Source organism: Neopelma chrysocephalum, unplaced genomic scaffold (genome assembly GCF_003984885.1).
Source record: "Neopelma chrysocephalum unplaced genomic scaffold, ASM398488v2 Primary Assembly neopelma1_24, whole genome shotgun sequence".
NCBI classification, from domain to species: Eukaryota; Metazoa; Chordata; class Aves; order Passeriformes; family Pipridae; genus Neopelma; species Neopelma chrysocephalum.
In genome coordinates this window covers 6907079-6934261 of record NW_020897693.1, presented here as the reverse complement: position 1 = coordinate 6934261, position 27183 = coordinate 6907079, and the positions used below count along the sequence as shown (strand labels likewise).

The 27183-nt window shown below is 39.4% G+C and overlaps 1 protein-coding gene across 7 annotated transcripts in view; it reads left to right on the top strand.

Annotated features, from left to right (window-relative positions):
- Positions 1–27183, top strand: part of SERGEF (secretion regulating guanine nucleotide exchange factor) — a 148419-nt gene that overhangs the window by 83850 nt on the left and 37386 nt on the right. For 3 of the 7 annotated variants that reach the window (XR_003537080.1, XM_027701471.1, XM_027701462.1), the window contains one exon: positions 733–769. The exons of 1 other annotated variant lie outside the window; for it this stretch is intronic. Coding sequence is in view for 5 of the 6 variants with exons in the window: in XM_027701471.1 (XP_027557272.1) it covers positions 733–769 (37 nt within the window). In the remaining variant the exon portion in view is untranslated. Of the gene's footprint in view, positions 1–732; positions 770–7140; positions 7229–14674; positions 14765–14858; positions 14875–27183 lie in introns of those variants that run through there. 3 more of the 7 variants (XM_027701495.1, XM_027701486.1, XM_027701504.1) reach the window with 3 other exon arrangements.

Below are 27183 nucleotides of genomic sequence, written 5' to 3'. Positions count from 1 at the left end.
TTACAATAATCTGTGAAAAACTTAAAAAAACTCAGTGATACTACGTGATATGTGCTAAAGCAGTTTAAACATCAGACATGTTCACAGCAGCTGCAAAGAAAGACAAATACATTGACTATGAGTTTGGTTTGAAAAGAAGTTAATAACTGATTTCCATCATTAATGACCTAATAGGAGAGTTGAGTTCTATGGTAGTTTTTCTCCATGTTAGTCAAATGGCCAAAGGGATCATATCACTTCAGGTTTAGCACACTGAGCCTGTATACTTCGAGCAGTTCTCCAGGGATCAGCTGGAAAAACAGTGTGGATAAGAGAAATTGAGACCTTCATCGCCCTTTTGAATCCCATCTGTCTCTATGGCTCTGAGCTTGCAAAGGCTTAATCTGCTTTTGCTCTATGCCTCTTGTTGGATCCAGTGAATGTTTTCAAGGGTGGGATGTTTTTGTAGAATTGTGACCAGTCTTACTTCAGAGGATTGAAATGTCAGTGGTGACTGCATTTGGAAAAGAAAATGCCTCTATTAACAAAACAAACATACACCTCTGCCACTGAGCCCCTAAGTGAGGTTACAAATGTAATTTCGTTTAAAAGTGACAGCTCTTCAACTTTGATTTTGCATCCTACAAAGTGTAGTTGTTTGTTTCAGGTTAATTTTTAATTTCCTATCATAATTGTGGCTGTTTTCCTACTAGTGAGCAGGTTCTCATTCAGTCATACGTATTTCTTTTTCAGATTGCATGTGGCTCAGAGCATAATCTGGCAGTAGTTGGTAAGTAGCTTAATTTTATAACAAATCCTCTCACCTTTTTTCATTTTTAGTAGCACAAGATGAAAGAAAAACGTGCACATCAAACATACTGAGCGATTAAGGGCATTGTGTGCAGCTGAAAAGAGGAAAGTAGCATATAGATATGGAGGAAAGAAGGAGAGAATCCAGTGACATAGGTGGTGATGATGAAAATGTGTCCTTATAGATCAGCCCCTGTAAGGAGAGAGAGGCTGATGGATGTAACGGCAAAATACATTTGCAAAGTGCTACAACCTCTTTGAGATTGGAGCCGTTGCAACAATTCAAGCTGGAGATTCAGAATAGCATCTAAACTGAAGCTGATCAAAAGTATCTTTGTTTAATAAGACTAAAATTATTAACATGGAAATTTTCAGTGACAAAAAAAATACTGGCCTTTTGTAGCTCAAACCTTGGAAAATCTTCAAAATATCAGTCAGTGGTAGTCAGGATTTTAGTGCATTTTAGTATAAAATGCAGCTGTTGTAATAGTGATGAAAGTACTAGAAAGCTAATGTCAGTGGAGAAATTGAATTTTGTGTACTAATTCCAGGAACAATCAGATCCTTGCTTTCATGTGATGAGTTGATAACTGAAGTTTGAGACATGTTTGCTATTATTTAGAATTACTTTTTTAAGAAAATTTTTAACTGTAGATTTTCAAGTGCTTTAAAAGAGGAGGTCAGCATAATTATCCCCATTAGTAGTCAGGGCAAGACAGATGAAGAAGGGAATTCTATGCTAATCAGAGCTGGAAATCAAACAGTCTTCTAAGTTTCAGTTCAGCACTGTATCCACGTAGATATTTTTGATTGCCATGACTGATGTATTGAGTATTAAGTAAAGAATTTCCTTAATTTTTTTAAGTGTGGTATGAGAGATGTAGAGGAAGCAGCTCTATGGTATCCAGCCTGCGTTCCATGCTCTAATTGTTTGAGTTTCGTTAAGTGGCCACAGAGGTGGCGTTCTATATATATAATATATTTCCATATATGATGTAATATATTTTCCAATTATCCTTCTGCAGTTAAACCTTGTAGTGAACTTGTTAAGTTCTGCTTAGCTTATGGCTGGATTTAAGAAAAGATTTTCCCTTTGCCTTCTTCCTACTTGCTCAGTGTCACATGCCTGTATTAATTGTCAGGCTGGTGCTTCTGAATGTCGACTGAAGAGCAATCTTGTTTCTTGCTGAATTGATGAAGTAAAAGTGTACTGTTGGCAGATCCCTCCAGTGTGCATGAAAGCAAAGCATTGAGTTTGAACAACCTTCTCTCTCCTTATGTCCTTTTAAGCTTTCTGCCTTCTAGGCAGAAATCTCTGGAAAAAATGGGTAGGGGAAATAAATTCTAGAATAAAGTTACAATAAACTAAAAACTTTGCATATGTAAAGAAGATCATATGCCTTTCTAAGCTGTGTGCTATGCTCATTGAATTCAATGGGGAAATTATCAGTGCTGGAAGCTAGTCAATTTTATTTTAAGGACAACAGAAATGTGATGTTGCAAATTTTTTGAGCTAAAGAACTGTGATACAATTTATCCCCCAAATGAATTTTTACATATGCTTTTAAAAGGTTGACTTTTTAGAACATTCTGTGGTAGGATTTTTCTCATCACTGATCACCCGTAGTTCAAAGCTGTCAGCTGTTATAGCCCTTAAAGATATCACACGGATTTCCATGAATGTGACTACTTGATTGCACAATTTTCTAATAACTTATCATTCAAGCAGAGTTTGTTTAGATCAATGATACCATCAATGTTTTTATTAATTAGCAAATCCTTGAATGATTTACTTTTAAACTGAAATAACTCAAATTTGATATGAAGGGTAAACTGAAAAGCCTTTAACAGTATAATATTCAAGTCACTATTTCTGGCTGTATATACAAATGTGTTGGTGGTTTTTTTGTTGCATCATCTTTTAAATAGAAGCATTTTTAAGACAGAAGCTAGATTTATGATTCATTCCACAAATGCTGAAGTAGTGTTCCAATCATCTTGCCGGGGATACAAGCTGTTTGATTTGTAGGGCTAGCAAGCAGTTAGGTTTTGTCATGTTACTTTATATAGTCTGCATCCATTTGTATGGTTCAGTTATTTGAATTCTATTTTCTTGCTTTCTTCTAATGAAGTCAGTGCAAAATTTGTCTGTTCTCTTCACTGTGATGGCCCTTACTCCCTTTTTTTTGTGGCAAAATTGGTAGAATTTCAGTTTTTATGTGATCATGAGGTAAATGTTTGATAGGAAGGATAATGAGATATGGGTTGTCTTAAAATTTACCTATTTTTTAAACTCAGTTAAAAGCTGATATTAGTACATGAAAAAGTGTAAACATCTTCAATTCTAGCCCCTGGCAAAAAAAAAATTTTGTTTTGGTTTGGAGTTGTCCTGTGATATTAATTCTCAAATTTTTAAGCATTGTAACATCTTTTCATGTTTGTGTGACTTTTCACTTGAGAACAAAAGTCCTGGCCTCGTAAGAAAAGACCTTGCACTTTTCACCTCAATCAAGCATTAATCATCATGAGAGCCAGCCTATTTTTGACTGAAAGAGAAGGATAGTTATTTAAAAAAAGTTGTATAACATATCAGAAAAGCATTTTCCAGCACTGAAAACTGTGTGTGTATTTACTGAGCATGTCAAAGGCAGCTTTTCTACCTGAGTATGGTACTGCAATGTTAGTGCTGAACTTCATGATACTAGGACAGAATCTTTGAATGCCTGCAGCACACAGTGAAACTAAATCACTGTGACAAAGTTGAGCTTTTCCAGGTTTGTGAGTCTATAGTGTTTTCAACGCTGAAAAAGTAAGGAGGTTTGATTGTTACCCTAAAACACATGTGTTTAAAACCGATATTTATGGAGAAGGCTCTTTGACCCTCCTTTTTTGTAAAAGAGAGTAGTTATCTTTTAAGAGAACATTTAGCATACCACATGCAGCTCATGTAATGCTACAACTTAAATAATCAAGCAGTATTAACTATGCAGAAGTAGAGATGCTATAAAATGCAACAATGCCTTGACTATGCTTCAACCACAGGGCACGAGACAGAATGCCTTGAAGAACCTCCAAATGCAAATGTCTTATTTTTATTAAAATGAAAATACTGAAATTTTATTCAAGCTTCTTTGAAGTAGTTAAATAAAAAAAAAATCATTACAAGGATGACAATTCTGTAGTCTGGCTCTCCAAAACCTTGGTAATGCATAATATCTCCTTTGCTCTTGCTGTTAGTACTTTTCTCAACCTGTATAAACCAATAAAAATCTTCTAAACAAAAGGCACTGGAGGATGTGTAGGGAAAAGTGACTGTTTTAGAAACAGTTTTATAAGCTAATTAGTTTCAGTTGACGTCCAGCTTTAAAGCAGCCTTCAAAGGGGAATTTGTGTGTTTGGAAGAGAGAGATGAGGATATTTTTGAGTTTACCCTCTTCAAAACACCATACCAGAAAATGTTAAGTGTTCGGACATGTGGTTACTTCAGGTAGTGCAAATGGCTTTTCCTTGCACTTTCATAGTCAGTGTAGTGAATTCTGACTTCTCAGGGCTATGTTATTTTCTTGCATGGAGGATTTAAGATGTCCTTCAGTGAGGTAGTCAACAAATCCCATCTTGGATACCTTTGTGTAGCGTCCCACACCATTGAGGCACTGCCAGTGCGGGTGATGGTGGTGCATGAGTGTTCACAGGAAGAAACTGGGGGCTTTGTGCTTATTTTTGTTGTGCAGTTGCTCATTTGATACTTGTCTCTGCCTCCTTAGGCTTTTTTTTCTTTTTAGGTTACCTACTTAGCACTGCTTTTCACATGAGTAATGGTAGGGGAGAGGGCACCATTAATTAATGTTAATTAGCCAACCCCAAATGCCAAGGTGACCACCCAATCATGAATGTGTTTTGCACATGGAAGCACAAGGGACATATGAGGAGACAAGGTCCTGACTGATCACATTAAGCACCATTTCAGAATGTTCAATACAACAGCATTATCCTGAAAAATTTTTAAAATCACTTCTCAACATTTCTGTTAAATCATAGGCCCTACCAGAAGAGGGTTAGTTTTGTCTCCCACTGCCTTTTTTGTTTGCTGTATTTTAGAACAAGCTTCAAGATTCTGTCTGCTCTATGGCTCGTGTGCAATTGCAGCTGTAAGTATCATGACACGGGCATTTGCATCCTTCTGAAGCTGGAATTCATCCAGCTGGAGAGTAAACAGCAATAATAAATTTAATAGAAGTAGCCTTTGTAGGGGAAATTAGGATAAAATATCCCTCCACTCAAATGGCAGGTCATGCTTCAAATGGTCTGAATTAAAGTGTGCAATACTGCTAGAGAGGCAGCAAAAGGGTTGTTATTTTGTGATCTGTTAAAATTTGTATTTTATATTCTTATGCTGGTAGGGCATAGCAATTATGAGCCGAAAAACAAATGTGATCAAAGTGATACACATCCTGAGGTGATAGTGGTGTTAATGGCATCCCAAACACTTTGGTTCTACATTTTGTAATAAGGAAGCTGAAGGGTTCCTACATGGGAGCCACTACCTCTTAATTAATGAGTTACATTCTCTTAGTAAAGTTCCACGATTCCAACTGAATTATTGTATAAAGCATCAGCCAGGAAAGTACTGTAACAGATTATGAAAGATATATTTCTATGGCAGAGCGAGCACCAATGGGGAGAGGAGGGTGTGCAGGCTGATGGACGGATCTCTGCGTTATGCTGACAGTATTATTTAGATGTTCGCGGCAGCCCCACGAAGCCGGCAGATGTAGTCATGTGTCTGACATTTGGTCCCGGGGGACTCAGCAGTCTGTCATGAAGAGAGAAATCATAAATTCTCTCTGTTGCTGTAGCATTTGGAGGAATCTTCAGCATACACAGTGGAGGGCACTGGTGTTCAGCAAGGAGCTTGAATCTGCTAGTCTGTTGCTTTATTTATTATGCATGAAAAATCCCAGTGCAGCCAGGGTCTCTATTGTAAAGGTTTCCTGGCAGACCAGCATGGAGTCATGTTGCAGCACGCTGTCTCTTTGCATTGCAGCACTAATCACATTCTCTGCTTATTAAAGGGCACCTGGCAGGACTTTGAGTAACCATCACTGTTGTCGTTTTCATGTGGGTTATATGTCGACCTTCTAAATTTATTCCCTGGCAGAGCCATTTGGTATGTCATTTAGCTCTTAATGTGGCTTTGACTGTTAAAATAGCTCTTCATACTATAAGCTGCTTTGGATATATTCATTGTAAAAAAGCAGCCGTGCTCATATCATTACCTGAGCACCTGTCTGAGTGCTTTTTACAAAACTGGATACAGATCTGACATCACAGTTTTCCTGTTGTGTTTGGATACAGTGAGCCCTAACACTGTTGTTCAAATGTCTTCTCGCTTTATGTTTCTTTTCTGTAGACTGTTTTGTGCTCCAGGCAAACTAATTGCTCCTCTGGTAAGATGGAAGCTGAAAATGAGTTTCAAATGTCTGATTTTTTGTTATTTTCAGCAAGTTATACTCACAAAATCTGATCCTCTGATCTCTTAGAGTTTCTTTTCCAAGGGCTAACAAAAATTCAAGCTTTCAAGTGTCTCGTGAATTTGTAGGTGTAAGGTGATCAGGAGAGAAATGAGGAAATGCTAATTTGAGCATTTGGAAAAGCCTTCTGATGGGGCTAAAAATAGCTTTGTATCAACTGAATTGTCTGAAGTCAGTGGCTGCTGGCTACAAGAAATAAGGATATTTTGCTGTGAAAAGCTAATTAGATCCACAAGAAAAAATGGGATTGCATTGACTAGAAAGAAACTCCAGAGTTTAGGATAATAGCTGGCTGAACTGCATCTTCTGTGACTGAAATGAAGTTTTACAGCTACATTGTCTTCCAGGATTTGTCCCTGTATTGATGCATGTTTTGGGTGATTTGACTCTCCAGGATGCTTTGTTCAGCTTCCTCTTTGCTCTGTGTGGCTTATCGATTTAGATTGTGAAATCTTTGGAATAAAACCTGCCTCTAAGTGTGTTTTAGAATTGCACAGAGTAATGGGATCTGATTTTTTTTTTTAATACTGCGTTACAACTAATAATAGTTGCAATCACTTCCCTTCCCTTCCCCTCAGAGAGGCAATTTTGAAATATGATTAATTTTGGAGTGTGTGTGTCTCCATCTTAATTTATATAATTTAGCATATAAACAGGTAATAATGCAGTGCTTGTCATATTGTTTACAGTGTGGTTTCCTGCTGTTACCAAATACAGAGCTGTTTAGGCTCTGAGGATAAAAGCTGTTATTTTTCTATATGAAAAGCTTGTAGTTCTTGCAAAATTTTCAATTGAACTTTTCATGTCACCGTGGTGTCAGCTTAGAGTTTGTCTAGAGTTGAGCTCTTGTGCGCTGTCATTCTGTTTCCTCCGAGACGCTGCATCACATCTACCGGGATAAATCTGCTGCGTCAAGAACCCTCCAGAAGATGGGGAAGAGGCGAGCGTGCAATATTAACCTCTGGTGACAGCTAAAACCATCCAGCTGGAACTGTGAGTGGCAGTTAGAGGAGATAATTGTCATAGGAAACCAGCAAACAATCAGCAAATGCCACCAAACAAGAATTGCTTGAAGCAGAATGAGTAGAGCCTTTCCTTGCAGGTATTGGTGAAAAGTCATTCCACCTGGTTTTAGAAAACTGGGGAAGATGAGAACACACTGAAGAGTGGGGGCTGCAGTACTGATGCATGCAGTCCTTTGTCAGAGGGTTCACTGGATGGATACTAAGTATTTAGAAAACAAATTAGATTTGATCATATTTGTTTACTCGCAGGCTCTAAGCGGAGCAATTACTTTAAAGCAGAAGAAAAATATATTCAATATATCTAAGGCATATTTATCTGAATTTTCAAGGAAGCAAACAGAAGTAACAAAAATAGGCACCCTTGCTCACCCAAGAGAGATGAAGTGTTTGTTAGCTGTAAAATGAAATAAAAGGAAGGACAAATATTGGGCTTCGGGGAGTCATCCAGAGCATGGAGGAGAGATGCTCACCCAAGTAAAAGCACAAGGCCAGCAAAGCAGCTGAAAGCACTTGGAAGGGCAACAAATTAAGGCTTCAGTACCATCCTACTGAGCAGTGTTGAAGTAAGCTGTGCTGGTAATTCTGGGTTCTCTACATGCAGTGACCTCAACACTTAAACTTCTAAGTGTATCATGGAGTAGAAAGTTTGCAGTTAAATGGCTGACAGGAGGGAAAGGTGGTTTATATTTAGAAAGCTGGTGTGAGGAGTGCCCTGACAGTGCTGTGGAGTTTGTGGCTCTCCAGGAGGGAATATCTTGCTATAGAACCTCGGGTTGACACCTACGTGTTTGTGTGTTGTCACTATCCAGATCCTTTATGGAGCCCTAAGAAATTTTCCTGTCAGTGCACAAGTAAGTATCTGTGACCTGGCTATAAGGGAATAATCTCTGAAGCTTTTTTCTTCTGACATTTTTTGTGTGTGTCTTGTTAACACTATCTTAAATACTCTAGGTAGCTTTTTGCTTAGTAAAAACATCTGATGTAGGAATTTTTTGTACTTTTGAGATTGACTTGACTATGGGTTGGGATTTTTCACAAATGCACATTTGAAAGCCACCTTTGCTGACCAGTTTTTGGACTTTACAGTGCATTTTGGTCACATGGTTTTACTGTTCTCTTTTAGTTATGAAGGTCAGAAAAATCTTTTAAAAACCAAAGCCGAAGGCAGGGATGCTGATAGTGACATAGGTCTGAGAGATGATGTTGTAGGGATATATGTGAAATATTGCCAGGCTGGTGATGAGACAAGGACACTTCTGGGACAACACACATATGCTTTCTATGGCTGTAATTGCACAGGATTAAATGCACACATTAAAGCAGGCTTCCTGAAGCTTTTGTAAACCAAGGTGGATGAGGAATTGTTTCTCTGCCTTTCCATAAGGGCAGATCCTCTTTTCCTGCTTTAGGAATTAGGACTTTGAACTTGAAGGTAGTGGAAATTTTAGAAGAGAAAATCTGGAGGTATTAACTGGCAAGTAAGATTATTTTACTTACTAATAACAAAGTAGAAGCCATTCAAGCTTGCAAACCTAGAGCAAACTTTCAGGGTCAAAATAAAGCAGTGTATTAGAAATCATTGGCTTTAGAGGGATAAGCATTTTAAAAAAAATATTACAGGAAAAAAAGTCAAACCAGATATTAAAAGTTAGCATATTTGTAAGAATTACCCTTCACTTGTCCTTGCTTTTTGAACTTGTTTCACTCAAGTGCTTCTTTATGGAAGGGAGGTAACAAAGTAATTAAAATAAAAAGTGCTTTTGAGACTCATTTCACTATTGTGCTTTTTTCTGTGCATTTGTGGAGTCTCTGAGGAGCAACCAGGCTAAACTGGGACTTTTATTATTTCTGAAAAATGTCTTCACATGATTTTATTTTTAGATTGTTGGGCTTATTTGAACAGTGAGAAAGTGAGAAGGACTGAAAGCTATACGAACAGGGTTTTAAGAGACATTTAGCACAGCACATTTAACATTTCTTGTGGAGCAGTGAGAAGGGTTAATATATTCGTGGTGATCAAGTAAATCAAACAGGAATCGGGTCAAGCATATTATACTTGTTTATGGCACAGTTTCAGACATAACTGTTCTTAGCAGCAAGCTGAGTGAAGTGAGAGACTGCTGCTACATATAGAAGTCTTGGTACCCATCAGTTTTTTAGGAGCTAAATGCCTGTATTACCTGTGTATTTGATCGTGATTGCCCTAAATTTGCTAAAGATGGTAGCACACCTGTCAGTGTTCTTGAAACCAAAGAAACACAACCACCACAAATGGCAACAACACCCACCCCCAAACTAGTGATTTTGAAAAACAGTATGGTGAGTCCTTCTTGGTAGATTTTTCAGACAAGATAGTGACATTTTACCTAGTTTAGTTCTGGCCTACATACTTCTCCCCTGCACAAATGTAATGGAATAATTACTGTTGAGAAGATAATATATGATGTATTGATTCTGGCATAAACTTTGTTTGTATATATTCTTGCACTGATTTGCTAAATTAAATGTTGTCTAGGAAGACCTTCATATGATGCCAGAAATTCATGTTATAGGCTTAGCTCTCTTCTCTCTCCCTTTTGTGCAGATTTAGCATCTTATTATATCCTTGCTCTGTAGCCTTGTATTGGAACAAATTACTAGATTACTATGAAGTGATTATGATGGGGAGGACTAGTCCAAGGCAATAGGTGAAAGAGGTGAAACTTCCAAATCAGCCAATAAAAAGAACATGAAATCCAGTTTTAACTCTATTCTTGCACATGGGTAATATTCACTTGCTCTTTGTTTTTTATGTGGGCTGTTTCTGTGAGTGTGAGGTTACACACAGGGAGCCTGGCATCCATATTTGCTCTTTTGTACACCTTTTTTCTGAAATACCTTCAACCAGCTCATGTAATGCTGTATCACAGTGAAATTTCTGATGCTTATCCCAGCTATAAGAGTGACCTCCAGTGTTCTTTATGGCCCTTCCTTTGGTCCTCCCAGACCTGAGTTCCTCTGTGGAATTTTGCAAAATGTAGCAGATTCTCAGTTTTGATATTATGTGACCTGCAGTGCTAGTGACTTAAAAAATCTATCAGCTGTTCACCCATCTCCTCTTATTCACCTTGTGAAAGAGAATCAGGCTGTTCTGAATCCCCCAGAGTGCCACTGCCAGTGATGCTTTCTGTAATGCAAGACACAGTCCTTTTATGATGAGTGAAGGACATACATGGGTAGAAGATTTTGGTTTCCACTTTTCTCAGTAGGAAAGAATTTCTGTCAGTTAAAAATTTTGAATAGAAAGGATTCTGAACTTGATGAGTTTTCGTTTTGTTGTTTTCCTTGTGGATGATGCTGAGAACAACAGTTCAACCAAAGATGGGAAAATTATTCTATCAGGGTACATCATTAATCACCTCCACTTCCCCTCCTTTAGGCATTTTGACATTAATTTTTTAAAATATTTAATCTGTCATGACCTTGGTGACAAATCTGAGTTGCCAAGAGACTGAACAAGTAAGCAGATGCTTTGCTGTGAATGTCTGAGATATTAAACTGGAGGTTGGCTTCCCTATGCCTTTGATTTTCAGTGCCACCAGCTGCTATCTTGCTGAGTTGAGACATCTCAGAAAATGGGCGGGATGACAAGCTACCCTAATCCATATAATTTTGAGTAGGGAGCTCATTTGGCTCGAAAGGTATGTTTACTTTGGCTTTCAAACTTCCTATTTTTCCCCCTGAACTGCTTCCTTTTGTGTGCTTTCTCTTGTACTGTTTTGCTGGGGGGGGGGAAGTTTGTTTGTTTTGGTGGGGGTTTTTTTTGGGTTGTGTTTTTTTGTGGTTTTGTTTGTTTGTTTGTTTTGTTTTTTGAGTTCTGAACATTTCAAGGTCTTTTAAAATTGAATGAGATTAAATGTGTGTCTCTTAAAGCCCTGAAACACACTGTGCTTCTAAATGAGCACATGGGACACTTGGTGTGTGATGTGTCAGTGGTGAAAGATGTATGTATGCTCAAAGACTGTTTTCTAGTGTAGCCTGCTGAATTTTGTTGTATTAACAGAATCCTGGGAGCTGTTACATTTGCCACCATGTGTATTTTTTTGTGATGTTGATTTAATAAATGCTTACTTGCAAGTCCTATAAAATAAATTATTCCCTAGTTTTGACAGGAATAATTCATAATTTGTTACTGTTTTTCGCTGATATAATATAGTAGATTAAATATGTGACTTTTACTTCAAGGGAAGTTCTACAAACTTAGGCCTCCAAATGGAATTATTTTAGAAATACCTGTTGCATACGAGTTCATCCTGTTAACATGTGCTTCACATTGAACATGCAGGAGGATGTGTTATGTATGAAATATTTGTAGCACTCATTGGTTCTTTATGATGCAGACCCTTTGCATGGGTGATTCTGGCCTTTCCTGAGAAGCAGATGTTTGCTTAGGCAATAAAAGTAAGTACTTTATTTGTGCTACTTCTATACAAAGGAGGGGAAAAGTCTCACTAGTCTCTGTGCTCCACCATGAGTTGTTGGACAGGCCTCACCCTCTGGTTTGTGGTAACTAAACATACCTTTAGTCTCCTCTACTACAGGAACTTCTTGGTGGGCAATGAAAGGTTTCATACCAGAGGCAACTTTTAGATATGTTTATTTAAACTGGAGTCTTCCTTTAATCCCAGTAGTGCAGTTCTATTCCTCTCCCATAGGGAAATGCCAGACAGGAAGAAGGCAGCTGCGAATCTCCCTATGCCAGATTGGAAACAGGGTCAGGGTTGCTAGTCTGTGCTGCTTTTTTGGGGAGCATCTCGCCAGTCATAACCTTAATGCTCACATGAATTTTTTTTCTGTAGGCCCAAAAGAGAAAAAATGTTAAAAGTATCAGGTTTTGGTATCCTTGCTGTTCTAAGACCACTCACTGTATTTTTAAACCTTTATTTTTTTTGGCCCTGAGACTCATCTTGCCACCTACTAATAAAAGGAGGCAGGAATCCAAATGTATTCTGCTTACATCCAAGCCTTGTGTTGCTTGCTGTTTATAGCAGGAGTAGTATGATGGTTTGCTGTCACTCAGATGTCACTCAGACTCCTCAGTCTCGCTACTACACTGTTGATCAAGTTAACTGCAAGGCAAGATTCTTCCTAGGTAAATTCTGGATACCCTAAAATAAAAAAATCCAGAATGCTATTGTATAGCTCTTGTAGATTTGCTGAATAAAGAAGCAGCCACTTTAATTTTTTTAAGCACTGTAGTAAAGAAATCTTGTTCTGTTGACAAGTTCAGCATGTGTCTTGTGCAATACTTCTCTGTCTGCTTGGATCCTCCTCCTTCTCCCATCTGCTCCCTCTCACTCTGAGGAAAGGAAACTCCATTCTGTCAAAAGCAAAGTGCCAGTGAAAAATGGGGAAGACTTTTAAGAGCAACTACTGGATGAGACTATTCACTAAAATCAAAACAAATATAATCAGTGCTCACTATAGTTTTGCCCTCTGTACCTGGTTAAGGCTGACACGTGGTAGGATACAGTCCCTTAAGTGAAGACTGTGCAGTTCAAAAAGGCAGAATCACTTACTAGTGCCTGTGATCACTGCTCCATGGCAACATGTTCTCTGCAAGGAAAGTAGCATAAATACCTATTAAGCAAAGAGATTCCCCAGCAAGCAAATTAAATGCCAGAAATCGAACGAGAGTGGGACTGGTGGTTTTCTTCCTCTCTAGGTAATTAGGGTAGCTACCAGTGAAGCATTATAATTGCAATGGATGCTCTGTAAGTCTTGTGAAGCACAAAATGTACCTTATTTTGAAATATCTCGCTTCAGAGACTGTATTTCTGTATTTCCAGAAACTGCGTTTCCAGTTATTAGCTTTCTTGTGCTTTGTGAAGCTATTGCTTTCTGACTTTGAGCATTGTTTCCCTCTGCAAAGATCTTGTGGTTGCTTCTGCCTGATGCTGACTTGCAAATTCAATGTGAGCAGTTAAAGACTAAGAACAATAAACTTATTACAGGGACTTTGTGCATTCATTTAAGTCCCTAGGGCTGGAGCTCCAACCTGGTAATTGTCTTCTCTAGAAACGAGCATGCCGAGTTTCACCCTTAGGGAGGATGTGTCCACAGCTGGTGATCTCTGCCCAGGAGAGTTAAGGATTAGAGAACGTCAGGGCTGTTTTTGATAGTTTGGCTTGATACACCAAAGTATGGCTGTGCAGTCACCTATAAAATAATGATAGTAAATGTGCCTATGCTTTCTTAATAGCTGGAAGTCGGTTAGCTCTCTGGGGTAAGGGCAGCAGAAATCAACAGGACTTTGTCTGCTGGAAGTGCAGAGCCTGCAGGCTCCCCAGCTGAGAGTGCTGAATGCCCAAGGGAACTAAAATCATGAGGTCTTGCTTGAGTCATCATGCCTCACTCCCTGCTGCTTTGGGCACTCCAATTTACCCTCATCACATATTTGTTGGGGTCCATGCGGCCATGAATTTTATGCTTTTCATTTTTTCTGTTAACAGGATTTTCTAAATCCTCACTCCTTGGCTGGCTGAAAGCTTGCCTTACTGTCCAGTGTCAAGTCCTAGGATATGTGCTTCCCTCCTCAACCCTAAAACCTAAGCAAAAATTGTAAGTTGGAATTTTTTGATCTCCTTACAAAAGTGTAGGACAGGTATGAAAGGGACTATATAGGTGAGAACTGTGTAGATACAACTTGTCTGAAGTCCAGTTTCTCTGCTTTATCCAGTGGGATGACTTGTTTTCTCATGTACTGGCTCCTCAAAAAGCACAAGGCACAGAACATGTGTTTTATCCCATGATGAGGTGATTTCCAGTCTGTTATATAGCACTGTAAAATACTAAACTGCATTAGTGTTGGCTAGAAGAATGAAGCTTGAAGTCAGATTTGAATCATGTTTTAAGCTGTTAAGTGCCTGGCCAAGACAGTAAAATGTTGAGGATGCTGCAGTACTGCAAAGCTGTAACTTGGTGAATAAATGCCTTCTATAGTATAATATACCTCCGTTTGATATCTGTACATGATGTGCAAAAATGAAAGGTGTTTCTAGATGCAGAAGTTAAAAAAACATTACTTTGTTCCATTAATTTAAGCAAGCAAATGCTAAGCAGAAGTTGCTTCCAACTAATTATATTTTTCCCCCTCAGCTTGACGTGGCTCTAATAGGTACATACTCTGTCCCTAAATATAGAGAAACTATGCTGAAGGAAATTGCTGACAAATGGTGGAAAACCATGTGATACATTAGTATACAGTGGGAAAGTTAAGTTTGGATTGCATGGTGCAATGATCCATCTGTCTTGGCATTTTTTTTTGGTTTGTTTTTTTTTTTTTTAAAGCTGTTCCATGGCTCAGAAGAGCTGGAGTTCAGCTGGTAGACTGTCCCTAGCAAGAACAATATCCAAAAAGCCCCCATGGAACTGTGACAAGTAAGTTTTTCTGGAAATTAACTTCATTCGCTTCTGGTCAGCTGCCATCAATTCATAACTGTATATGTAACTTTAAGGCTCTGATCTCTTTCAGAATTAGTGAACCTGTGTCATCTTACTGCTCTGGAATGTTTCTGGTAAATGAGATACATGACACTTGCATGGAATTTGAGTGATTTCATCCAAGATATTTAGAGTTATTTTAACTTTATTCATTTTTTTGTTCACACATGTCTTTGGGGGCCCAGCTTCTTGAGGTCGTAAGGCATCACAGTGGATGAGAATCGGGCTCTTTATGGTCTATCAGATTGATCACTGTCTTTGAGTATATTCCTTTTCAAATTTTTACTGTTTTCATATTCTGGTGATGCAGGATGATTATATGATAGTAATCTTCAGTTACTTCTTACTTTCCATCCAGATTCCAACCTCTTCATTACATAGCTGTAAATTCTAATGTCAGAACCAGGCAGACACAGGCATTTATTACTTTAACCCTGGATTGTTTTGTAGATACACGTGATGTCTTGGCCCAGATTTGTGGACCATTTATGTACACATTGATATGTCTCAAAGATGTGAAAACAGTTGTACAGGAATAACTTTTAGATGTCATTTGTCTCTTTCATTCATGTTCCAGGACTACAGTGCAATAACTTAGGCTTTTTTCTCTTCACACCACAATAATTTTAAATATTAATACTTAAATTGAAATCATGTTAATTCCACTTTCAATAGAAGGCTAGGCTGCTAGTCTAGAATATAATAGGAAATATTTTTAAGTATTTCTGCATATGGTTCTTAGGTTCTACCAATTTGTAGTCATTTTAAGGAGGGGATAAAATAGCTTTTAGGTGTCTCACTCCCTATTGCTTTTTTCAGAAGAATCTGAGGGATCAAAATAAGAGAGATTCTCAAAGCCTTTTTAATGTGGGGTTCCAAGGGAACTGCTAAATAACTTCGACCTTCCTGTGCTCTGTAGTCTCTGCAGCACTTATCCACCCTGCTCACCAAAAAATCATGAGTGTTAGCTGAATTTGATGATCTTCCAAGTTTTGTCAGTGTCATTCACTGTTGAAAATTTCAGGTGCATTGTTCTGTGTATTTTGGACAGTCAGAGTGACAGGCAAGTTGATACTGCTGTTTGTATGAAACCATTCAGTGACAGATGAGTTGCAGTAAGATGGATCGCTTCTGAACAGAGGGGGAACAGATTTCTTTGCAGGGCACAAGAACAGTCCGAGGTTCGATAAATGCTTTTATGGAGGGTATAAGATGGCCCATTTAATAATTTCAGTAAAAGTAAAGCTGAGCCTTTGATCTGAATGCTAAGCAATTAATTTCTCTAATATTTTTGTGAGGGTAATAGTAATCAGGCATTCCTTTAAAACTCATCTAGTCTGACCCTTGTGAATTTGATGTCTTCTTTTCAGTGTCCTTATTTGTGTTTTCCCAAAACTACTTCAGTTTTATATTAAGATTGACTGGATGCCTTCTTAAAGCTCAGCATCTCTTGCTGTTCAGGATACGTGGTTTCTCTTTAATCTTAGACTGGCACTTTGCATAGAATATTTAGCCATATTGTTGTTCTGATAAAACGAAGTCAACTTAAGGGTAGTCTCAGCTTTCCTGTCGTGCACTGGTGCTGCTGTTCTTCATGGTAATCAAACTGGAACAACTCTGCCTTGTGCAAGGCAACACTCAACAGAAAGAGGATGGAGTCTGTAATAATTCAGAGCAGTGAATGTTCCTTCAGAGTACTGCAAGCTGCATTGCACAAAGGGAGCAGTGGTCTGTAAATAAGTAAACGACTCCAGCCCTCCAGAATGCGCAAATCCTCCGTCTTCATCACTGGGTTGGTTCAGAGCAGCTGCAACAAAGGAGAAGGGGAAACAGGTTTGTGAAAGGCACAGAAAGTGCTTCACTTTGTTGATAAACACACAAGACATATCTCCTCTGAGAATACTCCTGCCAAATTTGCTCAGCCTTCTATCTTTATTACCCAAGGATGAAACAGGCATCATAAGGAATGACCAAGAAGAGGGAAATGCATTGGCTTTGTCTCTAAACATGTAAAAACTTGGTGTGATAGTTGAAAACACAGCACTTTGTTTTGGGTAGAGAAGTGGGATATGTAATTTCCAAGACAAATAGCTGAAGTGACATAGCCAGGCTGCCAGCTTGCATTTTATAATCCTGAGGAACATTTATAGGAGCACTTAGGCAGTGTATGCAAATTTTGGTTATTCTCCATAAAGCTCTTAAAATTCATTTTTACATAGCTTCTTGTTTCTGGGACAGCAATGCCCAAATGTAATTAACAGAGGAGTGACAGAGACTAGACCAAAAGTTTAGTATCCTAAAGGACTTCTCATCTTAAACCAAGGTTTTCCTGCAGTTGGATCTCAGTGATAATCTTGCTTATTTCTGGCCTGTTTTAGAATTATATCTGCTCTCCAAATGCAATTCAGGTACAATAATGAAACTAAAAAGAAAATCCTCTCAGAAGTGGCTGAAAAAACGATTCAGTGGCAAGTTTTTATTTAATCATCTGTGTTACCCTAAGAGCCAGTTCCGGGGTTATCCTGGGATGTAGCAATGTCCAAAAAACCCAATGTAGTTTCATATTTAGGGTTTATATTCATGGTTTCAGTTAAAATTGAGGCTGAGTGCAAATCTTGCACTGGGTTTGCTCCCTGAACAGAGGGCATGGCCTCTCTAATGCAGCCCTGAGGGCTGCCATTGCTGGCTGTGGGGCAGGGGGAGAGTTTCCCCTCCACAATCCATAGCCATATCTGTGCCTGGGCTCTTTATAGACGAGGCAGGGATCCCATTCGAAGGGGTACATTGTCAATAGCCACTGCCATGGTGTAATGCCTCATGAGATCATTAAATGTATTTGTGAGCGTGTAGATCAGCTTAAACTATGCCTGATGCTTTTCTGTTTAGCAGCATTTAATTCTGTATATTTCAGAAGTATGTTTATCCAAAGGCCTCCAGAGATGCCTTTCATGGTTGGATGCAGATAATTGAAAGCTGGCAGTTTTCCTGCTCCTGGATGTCAGGTAGCCTTTCAGTGAACCTGGCCCTTTCAGAGGTATCTGTTCCCCGTGGCATGGTGGTGGGAAAGCTGTAGCTGGGAAATGACTTGGACATTTAAGTCGCACTGATGGGTCTTTACCCTGCCAAGGATAAAGAGGGCCCAAGAGGCAGGACTGACCTTGGGTTATCCAAGGTTTGACCTCATGGCTAATTAGTAATAGAGGAAATCTGACAAATACCTGAGGACTGCACAGGGATTCATCTAACGAAAGGAACACCTTCTCCTTCCCAAATAGCTCCCTTGCAACATTTAGCCATGTAGCAACTACTGCTATTTTGTGAATGAAGCAAGTGGATTCCAGCAGTCTTTGTGCAGACTCCCCACCCTCCATTTCTCTTACAAACTGAGAATTATATTTCAGTGGTTTTGTAGACAACATAACAGCAAAAACATGCACAGTACATAGGTAATAATGCTGCTACACCAGGTGAGATGTAATTTCTCATTCTTGCAGAAGGCTCCTTTTCTGTGCATTGAAAGTATCCTGTAAATGTTGGGTTTTGCCAGGAAGTGGCCAAAAGCCGGACAGTACATTTTACAGTAATACTACTTCATTCCTTATTGACCGTGTCTTTCTCAAGTCGTGAGGAGGTAATGATGGCATGTAATTTTAATACCTGATGAAATAAGTCGTCTCATTTGGCCAGAGTGAGAATCAATTTTAAGAACTGAAAATGCTACTTTAAATGATTGCTCTTGTAGTTAACAAGAAATTCATCCTAAAGAGCCAAATAAGCATATAATTTTGTCGTGGCTAGTCAAATTTTCCATGTAAATTTAAAAGGAGGGTAATTTTCCTATTTCTATTTTAGAGTGTTCCTTGTTCTGCCTTAATAATTTTGTCCATTTCCTCATTAGTGCTCCTTTCAGAGCCCAAACATGTCAACAGTGACGCCATTATCAGCCTGAAATAAATGAACAAATGTTCTCATCTTCAGTTGTGGTTTGCCTATGACAGCTATTTTTAATTTTGCAGCTGCTGGAGACTGAGGCAAATGAGGCGGATTTGCAACTGATGATTTGGCACCTATATCACAAGGCAACTTTACAAGTGTTTTCATAGGTGTTAGGAAATGTGGGGGTTTCCGAGGGGTCTCTTCACTTAAGTAGCACTTCTGGAGAGAAAGAGAGAGAGCATGAGGCAAAACACTGAGAGCAGAAGGAGGTAGGTATCCTGCTGATTTAGCATTTGTTTGCAGATGTTAAAAATGGAGTGTGAGATAGCAGCTAATTCTTTTTTTTCACCAAGTGTGAACATGAGCTGACAGCCTCGTGCACTCCTGTATATTCTGAGCAGTGCAAGTTCCAGGGGGTCCTCAGCCTCGAGGATTTTTCTTTCCTGGAAGAGAAGGTAGTGTGACTTTTTGACCATGAGGAGCAACTTCTGTTCTTCCGAGCCTTGACCCCTGTTTCCAAACTAACTTCACAGATCAGATTTGAAGATCAAACTGCAGAATACGCAAGTGCTGCAGTGACCTGTACCTGATTTGACATGGGCATTCAGGCAGCAGAACTTAGGTGCCCACCACTTGCAAAAGTGACCAGGCATGGAAGGCACCGTGGGGTATGAGAGTTAAAATTACTTACTGACCTGCCACTTCACCTAATCTTCTTCAGGCCTCAAAGTGCCTCTTTTGTCTTTGTGCCAATATTTCTGTGATTTATAGTTTGCTGGGATAGAAGTTAAGATATGGCAGTGCATTTAATTACTACTACTGGTGTGGCCTTAATAAATGGTTGGAAAAAGTCCTAAATTTTCTTAGATTCTGAAATATGAAAGACTTGATTTTGCAACTCCCGGCAGTCGGAAGATAGCGACGAGCAGAATCGAACCTCAGTGGTGAACCGGTTTAAGTTTTAAATGGTAAATTCTGTGGTTTGGGACTGAAATGTATTTTGAAAAATCATGTTTAGTTTCATTTTGTCTTTGACCTTTAGTCCAAAATGCATTACATATTTCCTACTCTTTCCCCAGAAATTCTGTAGGAATAGTGCCTATATGTTTTCACTGCACTTTTAAATCCACCTCAGTGGATCCAGGCGCTTGGAAAGCTGCATACACTGTATCTTAGTGACCCATAAAGAACAGTTTGCCTAGGTCTTGGAAGACTTTACAGCTTCATAAATATCATTCTGGTTTTTGTTTTGGCAAGTTGGTCTGCAAACTTAGACTAAATTTTGACTTTTAAAGTGTGATATTTACTATAGTCAAGAGAGTACAGATATTTTCACACTTGTGACCATAGTATTAATTAGGTAGTTAAATACTTATGCAAATTATCTCTTGGTTTCATGTGCGATGATTGTAGAAAAGTGGCGCAAGTAGTTTATTTTCACTTGTACTGAGCATCATTGCTTCAGTACTGTTGTTAATTATCTTGCTAATACTAACTTAACTGACATTCCAGCTAGTTACCTGACCTATTGAATAATCAATCTGTCGTATGACCTCAGATTATTTTGATCATATCTCTAGAATCAATAGAGACATACACATATAAATAGGATTTCTAATAGGGGAAGGTGTTATTAAGGAGAAGTATTAGTGGGGAAGTTCAAAAAGAGAATGAAGTAATGTGTCTTTGAAGTGCAGTGACTGCATTAAAAGTGTTCCAACATAACACTCTCTTGATCTCCTAAGAAATAAAAAGGCACTTAGTGCTGTAACATCTCAGGGAAACTAAGGGCTAAAAGGACATCCTGTTGAGAGGACTTATTAGTTATGCAGTTTAAAACTGTGAAACATGCTTATTCTTATAAAAAGTAAAGAGGACTCCTTGTCTTCATTACGTAAGAACTTAATACCCATCTTTCTTGCATTCAGATGACTAACAGGCCTTTCAGAAAATAACATGTTCATTTAAGAACAACTGTCCACATATGCCAGGCATCTCTTGTGTTTCACTTGTGCCCTGTGACTTGATGATACTGAAGTGGGTAATATACCTTTGAAAAAAATATATATCGACAGACCAACTTTACCTTGACCTACTGGCTAAAAATATGGTGTCTTTTTTAATATCCATAGTTAAACCCTAGCAAGATGTTGCAAATCTAGAGCTCAGGATGATCAGAAATACAGACTCGGGCTGGTTTGCAGTGTATGTTCTGTGACTTTTCAATGAATGGGAAATTGCACCTTGGCTGGCAAGGCCAGTTCCTTCTTCCTTCTGTGAGCACACTTCATATATCCTTGAAAGAGACTGTATGGTTCCCCTTGTAGTGATGTATTTGGGCTCATCTTTATCAGCTGGGAAGGCCATGGATTTTTCACACCAGTTGTAACCTACAGTGCCTTCAGGGTGTCAGTAAATGACACTGGCTGGAACGCAGGCAGAGCTGAGACTGTTTTGTCCCCTAAAGACATTGGATTTTCCCTCTGTCAAGAAAGCCTAGATTTGGCAGATGTTATTCTTAGAATAGCAGGAAGTGAGAAACTTGGTTTCATAACTAAATAATAATAAAGTTAGGTTAATGAGGCCGTGAATCATTTGAATGGTTTGGCTCTGTGTGCATCTGCTGCATACTAAAAAAATTCCCCAAAGAATTTGCAGTGATTTAAGCAAAAAGCTGACATGGAATCAGTTGTCTTTGATCTTTCTTTGGCTTTTGGGTGTGTTTGTTCAAGATTGGGAAGCTATTGAAGTAATGAAATGAAGATGCAGTAATAGCCCAGGGAAATACGCTAATGCTAGTCTTATTCTGTCTAGCTCAAATTAAATAGCAAGGACATAGCATATTCTGTATGTCTGTTCACTATTAAGCATGAAGTAATCAATAATACCTATTTCAGTCTCCTTCTTAATATCCTGTAATAAGTTCTTGCTCTGTCAAATTCATGCCTTCCTCTTCCTCTCTCTTCTAAGTAGGTCTTGTGTCTGTTAGGTCTAAATTTGCCAGCTGGCTTCATGGTATGATAATCATGAGGTTCTTTGAATCGTGAATTACAAATACAGAGTCCTGGCCTTTTGAAAGAAAGTGGTGTCTTTTCAACTTGGAGCATTTTGACTGATTCTCTTGTCTTCTCCCTTCCTAGATTTAGTGAGGGGGCTTAAGGAGAAAGACTTGTCTATTGTTCCTGTTAGGTGTTGTGCCAATAGAGGTCATTAGGGCTGCTACTGAATGTAAAATTGAATGCCTTTGAAAACATATTTTGCAAGAATAATATTGAAAAACATATTGTAAGTATGGGCAGATTGGAAGCCAAGTGTTTATATTAATGATGCAACATAAATAATTTGGTTCAGACTTAAACTGCATTGCAAGAAACATTTCACTCATTTTAGGAAAAATTATTTGTGTCTTTTTGTCTGCATAAGACTGGCTCCATCCCTGGCAGTGAATAAGTTAACCTACTTAGTGTTTTGTGTGTAGGCAGCATGCAGTTCTGTGGGATTGCAGTGGGCAATGAAGCAGCAGAATTCAATTTGCAGCAGTGACCTAAGAGGGACTATTTTTAGTAATAAAATAGGTCAGGGGATGTGGTAGTACAGACTGATAAATGAACAGTCTTCCCATTCACTTGTGGGGCTTGTTTTTGTTCTCCAGTGTCGAAGCTTTGTGATGGGGTAAATGAGATTCAATACTGTCACGTGATTAGTGTTAGAATTTTTTATTGTGACGCAATCATAGGAAAAGTGCTAAGTTTTAGTGAAGGAAGAATATAAGTAACTAGTTTGCTTAGGGATTCATGGAATGCAAAACCAACTAGAGAGCAGGGTGTTTTGAAGCCATTGCTCAAAGTTGGTCTTAGCACTGCTGGAGGTCTTGTGTTGCGGTCTTGTCCATGTGACAAGTTGTTCAAGCTGTCTTTTTTCTTTCCACTCTGCTAGCTGTTGTTATGTGCTTTTTTTTGCTTGCTTTTGTTATCAGTTTGCTTTTTCAATGATTAATGTAGATGAGTGCTACCATCTTCTTCCTCTTAGAATGGCAAAGATGAAGCGTGGCTTTATTCTGTTCCTTTGAGTCTGGGCTCTTGAAGGAAGCTTCCAAAGAATCCTTACAGCCGGTTCTTATGGCACTGTCTCTTTTTAGTATTATGTTACTTGACCTTTGCATTTCCACACTCCTTTAGTTTCTTTGAAATTACAGTTCAGAGCAACCTTGGAAAGCACATCTTGCCAGTTTGTGCCATTATAAACCATCCTGTTGTTAATTAGCAGTGTGGCAAAGTCCCTATAAGCACTAGTCACGGCTCAGTGTGTGTTCATACCATATAAACAGCAGAAAAACACTAGCTTTGGCCATAAAGCTTTATTTATTTTACCCTGGAAAAAGAATCGTTAGCAGGACGCAAGTGATCGCCACTCCTGGCTGTATCTGAATCGGTATCAGTGTGTCACAATATGTAACAAAGTACAACTGTGGGATGCTCAGGCTGTTGCTGAAGCCCTCTCTAGGAGTTAATGAGCCCTAATGAGCCTGGTGAGATGCATTGGGATGCCCAGTTCTCCCGCTTTGGAACTAAGCAGATACCTCCCCCGGGGCTGCTTAATGTTGTGTGAATGTACATGCCTGTACTGGTGCTCATTTGCCCATTCCTGCCCTAAGCTGTGCTATGAAGCATAGATATGGTTGTATGCCATGGGGGAGAGGTGCCCTTAAAGTTTCCTTTGTTTTGTATCCCCTTCTAGTAAAATGTGTTTAATTTTCTGACATGTCTGGTTAGGGCTATGATGAAGTACCATCTAGCAGGGTTTTTATAGTGCTTAAAAGTCCTTGGATAATATCACTTTGATATCATATTTATAAGGAAAGTAAACTAAACATTACTGGCGTAAAAATTGTAAAGTCAGACTGTCCGTGGCCCTTTGAATTTTTTTAAGATTGCAAGCTATTGTGAGTCATCTTCTAATATATAAAAATGCTAATAAACTGCTAAGTTAATCACATTTCCAACATCTGTATTTTTCTACAGAGAAGATCAGTTTCTGTATTGCAAATAAGCACTGCATATCTCAGATAGTCAATAAAGAGCAATGGAAAAAAAAAAGGCTTCTAGTGGGATCAATACAGTGGAGGTATTCTCAGCAACATTTCAAGAAACTTGAGGGGGCTTTTGATCATGTTCCATAATTGGTGTAATTTGATGTGCTTCTGAGGGACATCTTATAGTAAGAATACACTGTCCTGCACTTTCCTTTCTACAGAATAGGCCAGTGATTTTTTATTCTTTTTAACCTGATTTTGCAAAAGAAAGTTAACAATATCATTGAGTATAAACTCAATCATTTGGTGTTTCTGTCCACCCTGCTCATCGTGGGAGCTGGAATTTCATGACAGTTCACAGCCTGTTCACTGCACTCGTGTGAGTCATTTTGGGTGAACAGAGCGCACCAAGCCAGGAGCTCATTTATTAGGCATGCAAGGGGAGAAATACACAAATATTCCCAGTTTCTCAGGAGTTTGGAATACTGTAGTCCACCCTCCCCATCTTCACCCACCCTGTAGATTACTGGCCTGTCCAGTATCTGGTGTGCTATGCTCTGTTCTTTAAATACCATAAAGCAGAAAACTTGCACTCAAAAGTTAACTGTGCCCATCCTTTTGTTATCAGCATTTGATAGTGGTTTTAAATTTAGAGGGGAACTCTTGCTGTCCATTAGAAACTAATTTACTTTAATTAATTTTTGAAAACTCTTGCTTTTTTTTATTTCCTTGTGTTTTCTCAGCATGACTGAATCAAAAACCACTTTGTACCAAAATGCTAAGCTGGGAAGATGGCTTCCTTTCTCTACTGTGAAATCCTGTTTAGTATAGGTATCACTGGTCTGTTTGTGTGCAGTGTGTTACAGTGCCTTGCTCCAGCATTTATTTTATGCTTATTGTGGGGGCGTGAGGCTGGCGGGGAGACGTGAACTGCAGTATCTGACAGTATGACAGTATAAGGTCTGGTGGGAAAGTCACCAGTCATTCTGTGACAATGCTCCACGTCTCTTCAGATTATGAATAACTCCAGCTTCTTTCTGCCTTACAGACAGGTGTAAGTAGAGCTTTAAATTTAAGATTGTCTCCTTGGCCTTGTGGTTCCCGTATGTGAGAAACACAAGTGGCCAATGCAGTGGGCTTTTTGTGCTCAATATAAAAGGACTGCCTTAACAGAGGTGGGTTTTTTTGTGTTTTTCTTTAATCCTGAGATACGTGCCTCCAGAGCAGGCTAAACTGGTGTGGTGGGTTGACCCAGGCTGGGTGCCAGCTGCCCACCCAGCTGCTCTCTGCCTCCCCTTCCTCAGCAGAATGGGGGAGAAAGTAAGATGAAGATCTCTTGGGTTGAGATAAAGACGGGGAGATCACTTGCCAATTACTGTCATCGGCAGAACAGGCTTGGCTTAGGGAAAATTGTTGTAATTTATTGCCAATTAAAATAGAGTCAGATGGTGAGAAACAAAGGCAAAAAGTAAACAATCTGCCCCTCACCCGTTTTTACCTCAGGCTCAACTCCACTCCCTCATTCCCAACTCCTTTCCCTAGGGCATTGCAGGGTGATGAGGAGTGGTGGTGTGGCCAGCCTGAATGGTCCCTTTCCACCTCACACCTTCCCAGGTGGCGGGAGGGGGATCCCTGCTCCCTTGGTCCAAGCTCCGCTCATCCCTCCTTCTCCCTCCCCTGGCTGCCTTCCTCACAGAATGTCCCTCACTCCTTGCTGCCAGTGTGGGTTGTGCAGTGGAATTATGTGGATCTTTAGAATGGTAGTTATGAAAAAAATCAACAGTTGGATAACCACTTGGCTGTGGTACAGGAGAAGCAGATCCTACTCCTGCTGCTGTCACTAGTGTTTTAGTTGACACGAGGCAAGTTACTTCCATCATGTGTTCCTCCCTTTTTTCATTTGAAAAATGGGGATGATGATACATGATCACCATTAAAGCTTCAGGGGCAATGATATATATTCATCATCTCTAAACTTTTAATCTTATCTTTCCGAAGTAAGGTTTTAGTGGGAAATTCCTGGATTGACTTTGGCCTGGAGGAATACAAAAGGAGCCATGTGGTTTGGTCTGACTGTGTGCTGATCAAAAGGAAAATCCTGGCTTTTTGTGTACTAGATGTATTTACGACCAAAAAAGCTGGGAGTGAAAAACTAACTTTTGTCGTCACTCTAAAAATCCAAGGCCTCTTTCAGCTCAAAGACTTCTCAGAAGAAGTAGCTCCAAAGTGTGTTTGAAAAATATGGCTGTAATGCAGAGGTAGAAAACATGGGATTTTTGTACTAGGTATGTCCAAAGCCAGTTAATACTTCTGTAGTCCATTTTTCTTCTTGGTTTATATGCATGCACACATATTTGAGCATTGATGAAACTGAGGCACAGAAAGAGGATGAGATCTGCCTGTGTTACCCACTAGAAGTTCAGCAGGAATGTCAGGAGTAAAAACCATCTCTGAGTTTTAGGTCAAGTCACAGATAATTCTTGTCCCACTACCTCTCCTGTATTTGGTACTTTTTCAGCTGTTTTGCGTAGGGACTGTCTGTGTGTACTAGGATCCCCCTGTCTTTGCCCTCTCCATCATTAGTGTGGTCACAGGTTATGGATTGTCAGAAGAGGGAGGAAGCACAGCCCCACTATGTGGCAAAAGCAATGGATTCTGAGCATTGTTAGTAGCGTGACAGGACCTGCAAAATTAATATGCTAGCTGGAAGGTACAAAATGTATCTCTGTTCTTCCTTTAGGCTCTGTCTCTTCACAAGGCAAAGCAATGCCTGCAAATAAGTGTTTCTGGTGTTGCATGTCACTCCTAGGTGTATTGCCTAAGGAGGCAGCTTGTGTAAGAAGCAGGCGACCAGCACTGTGTGGCTGCAAGGGGCAGCCGACTGTGTCCTCCCAGCAAAGTCACAGTGTCCTGAGAGGACCCTTATAACTTGTTTTTTGCTGTGCTTGAGCTAAGAAATTCTGTGGTGAACTGCAAGGCAGATGCAGGTGGATTTGCTTATACTTGAGGCATTTTGGAGAACAACAGCCTCTGGATTAAGAGCAGGTCACTGTCTCCACTCACTGTGTGGGGAAGCAGGGTGTCTGCAAATGTGCTGCCATTGCTGGGGTCAAAATATATAGGACAAATTCCACTGGCACAGCAAGCTTTCTGACTTGCTTAATATGAAGTGTTTAATAAAATAATCACTGTTGGAGGTTTCTCTCCTCCCCCCCGCCTTGTTCTATTTCATCACATTTAGTTCCCACTGTTCTGGTGCAGGGCCAGGTGAATTGAGGATGTTAGGGCTTTTTTTTTTGTGCAAAAGCAATACTGTGTCCTTTACTGGCCTCTTCCTACTCTCCTGCCTACTGCCCTGCAAATCTGCAGGGCCAAATAGAGCTAGCAG